A 4,315-nucleotide genomic window follows, 5' to 3' on the forward strand; every position below is an offset into this window, starting at 1 on the left:
TGTGGTAGTGTATGAAAAATAAAATGACAATTTGATCGACCAATCATGGCTTTTCTATATAATAGAAATAAGTGTCAATATGGTATAGCAAGACCATTGTTCTACTGCCTTAAGGTTAGAAGATGTGTTACCTATATATGTAAACATATGTTTCTCCCTAATGCATAGTTGATTAAAAAACAGGCTTAATTCCACAAATAACAGTGTTGCAGGAAGAAGCTCAACGATAAAGGCATTTACATGCTGAGATCCATTGTTTCAGAGATTATTAAGATAAAAAAATTACTTACAGAAAATTTATCATTATTTTCGATTATGATTTTAATATATTTTAGTATTTTCACCTTATTTTTATTGGCCTTCCAGAATCGAAGAGGAGATTAAGGAATATAATCGAAAAAAATAAAACAATGGAAAAATTAAAAAGAATATGAAAAGAAGTATCTGACCATATTGTAACTTGCATTGATATTTGTTTCTCTTTTCCTCTTTCTATTTTGGTTTATGTACTTTTCATTTCATGTTTTATTATATTTGAGAGAAAATTTTAGAAAAACAAAAGTTTTACTATTTAATGGAAGAAAGAAAATCAAAATCTAATAAAAATATTTATATTTATGATTTCATCAATTTATCAAATTAGCTTTTGTATGTATATGCTATGTACGTGACAAAAACAAATTCTCAATCTCAACAAAGTATACAATTTTAAGAAAATAAATTACTAACATCATTTATAGTCGCGTAGAGCGCGAAAACATTCACTAGTATACTCATAATAGCAGCCACGTCAATTGATTTAAGCTTCTTTTTTTTCCAACAGTTATTTGATCATTTTCTTAATAAACTGTTTTTTAAGTGTCAAATTACAAAAATGCAGTATAAAGAAATAATTTAACATATATATTATGAAATACTTTAATTAATTAATTGTATTTCATTAACATATGAACCATAAAACTAAGAAAAATAAAGTTTTTATTTATCAATATAAGTATAGTTAAACCAAAGCAATAATGTTGAAACAATATTTCAGACACCTATATGACATAAGGGTAAATATTTTAGCTTTTTAAAACAATATTTCTTGACAAAATGCATGCTTTCTCAATCTCAAACACCTATAAGCCACTAGCTAGTTGGGGTATTTTTAGCTTCATTTTTGTTAAAAGAGAAGTGATTAACGAATTACGATTAAATAAGATATTTAATCAAGTAGACACGGCCATTAAACTATAAGGTTATATAAACAAAAATAAAATAAAAGCTGGTACATATATGATATAACATAGGTCTTTGACTTTGGGGACCATAAGAAACGTAGATACCTAAAAGCAAAAAAAAAAAAAGAAACGAAAATCATAATTCTTGAAAATTCAATCCAAAACCAATTGGCAAGCGTCTAAAACCAAATTTTTACCTTTTGTTACGTGTGCTCGAGTTGTCCAAATATTTATCCAAAAGGAATTGGGCTTAATTATTTCCAGCGTATAAAACCAAATTCGAAACAAATTGGGTAGATTTTGAAACCATAGACTAGTCGAACTTGGTTTCGGAGAAGCTCTATAAGTTGAACACATGTTATGTAACAGGAAAATTGGACTGTTTCGTTGAAGAATGGATTTAGTTTCTGTGGCTTATTCGTTTATTGAACGAAAGCTCTTTCCTTTTAAGCCGATTAGAAGAAGGGATGCAGTTCCCTCCTGTAGTAGAGGATATATATGTAACATCCACCCAAATATAACAAAGGTAAACTCTCTTTCTGTCTCTTTATTCGTTGATTTCCCTATATATATATATCATAAAACAGTTTGTTTTCTGTGTTTCTTTTGACCTAGTTAATTATTATAATGAAGGCTCGGATTCTTTTTTTGCTTTCGATTTTAAAGCAATCAACTTTTGGCTTAAACTGTTTTATTTTGCTTTGGCTTCATTTATTGCAGTCTCACATCAAATTGTACTGGGATGTATTCACGAAATTATTACAGTATCAACAAAATAATACTATTTGCGACTCTAGCAATGTAGTAATGGAGGAGACGTTTTGCCTGTTGCCGTTGTTGTCAGAGTATGAGCAAAATAATAATAATTGCTACTCCAGCCATATAGATATAGTAATGGAGGATAGGCTTTCTCAGTTGCCGGATGAAATTCTTGTATCAATTCTTTCTCAGTTGACATTGAGAGAAGCGGTACGCGCAAGTTCCCTTTCAAGTCGATGGCGATACCTTTGGATGCATGTCACACGTCTAAACTTTGATGTAATCTCAAAGTTTCCATATAAAACGCGGACAAATTCAGATTTTCTTAAAAAGGAAAGGCTGAGGAATATCAATTGTATTAATCAAGTTCTGAATTTACACACATCTCATACTTTAGAAGAATTCAGTCTCTGTTTTCCTTTTGAAAATAGTTTCAAATATGAAATTGATAAGTGGCTCAAGTTGGCATCATCAAAGAAGTTCGAAAGCCTTAAACTATTCTTGCCAATCAAATATTGGTTAAAACATGATCGATATTCCATTCCCATTGAACTTTTAAATCACGGTAGTGGTGATGCTTCACTCTTTGGCTTCGGGGCTCTCAAAAGTCTAACTCTAGAAAGTATTGATGTGTGCAATCAAGTTGCCAATTTGTTTCTCTCCAACTGCCCTCTTCTTGAACAATTATCTATAAGATATTCTCGGGTATTGAAGCATTTGGAAATTGGTCCTTCCCTCAAGTTGAAGCATTTGGAGATATATTTATGCGAGATAGATTACTTGGAGATCTGTAATGCCAATCTTATCTCTTTTAGTTTTATGGGAACGGAGGAAACAAACTTGCGTCTAGAGAATGTTTCTTCAGTTGTTAACCTTCAGCTTAAGGTTTTTCATGGATCGCTTCTTAGACCCGTTGATTTGATTACGACAAAATTCAACCAAGTGGTGAAGCTTTCACTTGAAGCTAATTCTCTCCAATTGAGGGTAAGCGATTTCCCACTTCCCTAAAAGAAAGTTCTGGTGCCTTATTTTTTCGACTTCTTTCTAACTGTTTTATCTTCCTCAGTGTCTTGATTTTGATCATTCTTTTCCGAAATTCAACAACCTCAAATGGCTTATACTGACTGTTGGCGGCGCTACGGATAATACTCCACTTGGAGTTACTCCCTTTCTGCAGGCATCTCCATACCTCGAAATGTTCGAGATCAAGGTAGAGGCTTATTCTTTTTCTTTTGAAATATGGTTAAATTAATGCGCCCTTTTAGTTTTGATCAGGTGTTCAATCTTTAGGACTCAATGAGGGTACTTGAGACTATATATGTTATGTATCATGTCTTGCTTTTGTACCTCTACCTGGAAACTAATGTTGGATGTTTGCAGAGGAATGTAGTACTGTTATAGTATTTTACAATACCGTGTCTAATGAAGGATTAGCATAATCTATATCCTTGTGAAATTCACTAATAATAAACCCATTTCTTTCATTCATCCCTCAAAATTCAAATACACACCTTCAATATCTGATTCAGATTATAAAGGAATGAGTTACTCCACTATATTTCAGAGTATAATTGTATTATTTCTTTTTTCTTTTTCAGATTAAGTGGTATGATACAAGGATCTATGATAGAACTATTATATCCCTATGGTTTCACAGTCCGTTCCAACATCTCAAAGTGGTCAGATATGAAGGTTATCTTGGGGGTAGAGCTGATGAAGAATTTACAAATTACCTTCTTGAATATTCTTTAGCGCTCGAGAAATTCATCATTAGTCCTTTTTACGATCATAAGAGTTCCAAAGTTGAGCGAAGAGCCAGAAGTCGGGCTTGGCGGCAGCTACAAGGAAAATTTCCCCAAGGAGTCGAGCTGGTGATCCTTTAAATCACCCTCTGAGCACTATAGCTATCACTGTGTTTAATTACTACGTACAAGCTCTCTAAATCTATGCTATATGCAATACTAGGAGCAATGCAGTGATTTGGCGTAGTATTTACTTGTTTTCGTATATTAGACGTTCTCTATCAGTGCTACCTTTATTATCTGTAATTTCCTATTCCAGTTTTCAATACAATCAATTGACCTTGCTTATAAAGATAGAGAAAATATATATCATAAGAGAGGTCACGGTAATTGAACAAAGAGAAAATGATAAAAATGGAGACTGCAGATCACGTGATGGAAACTCTAGCTGTCTAGAGAAAAGTATTTTGTTTACAGAATGGGCAAACAGTATCGCTTTATTTACAGAAAACACTTTTAGGGAAACTGAATTAATAGAACGCACAAGTCCTAATAGGTGCCAAAAGAAGATCTAAAAATTCAAAGGAGAAA

At 32.3% G+C, this 4,315-nt stretch overlaps 1 protein-coding gene across 1 annotated transcript; it reads left to right on the top strand.

The window, feature by feature from the left end:
- Positions 1-1,957: 1,957 nt before the first annotated feature.
- LOC104107698 (F-box protein At4g09920-like) lies at positions 1,958-4,054 on the top strand. Its single transcript, XM_070192517.1, has 3 exons — positions 1,958-2,966; positions 3,049-3,192; positions 3,581-4,054. Exons 1-3 carry the CDS (start codon positions 2,031-2,033, stop codon positions 3,863-3,865), a joined length of 1,365 nt encoding a protein of 454 aa, XP_070048618.1. The 5' UTR covers positions 1,958-2,030; the 3' UTR covers positions 3,866-4,054.
- Positions 4,055-4,315: the final 261 nt, after the last annotated feature.

Source organism: Nicotiana tomentosiformis, unplaced genomic scaffold (genome assembly GCF_000390325.3).
Source record: "Nicotiana tomentosiformis unplaced genomic scaffold, ASM39032v3 Un00217, whole genome shotgun sequence".
Taxonomy (NCBI): Eukaryota; Viridiplantae; Streptophyta; class Magnoliopsida; order Solanales; family Solanaceae; genus Nicotiana; species Nicotiana tomentosiformis.

Bases quoted from the DNA above. Each gene is read 5' to 3' on its own strand.
- LOC104107698 (XM_070192517.1), top strand. From the start codon at position 2,031: ATGGAGGAGACGTTTTGCCTGTTGCCGTTGTTGTCAGAGTATGAGCAA. The intron at 2,967-3,048 runs GTAAGCGATTTC...TATCTTCCTCAG, and splicing joins CTAATTCTCTCCAATTGAGG to TGTCTTGATTTTGATCATTC. The intron at 3,193-3,580 runs GTAGAGGCTTAT...TTTCTTTTTCAG, and splicing joins TCGAAATGTTCGAGATCAAG to ATTAAGTGGTATGATACAAG.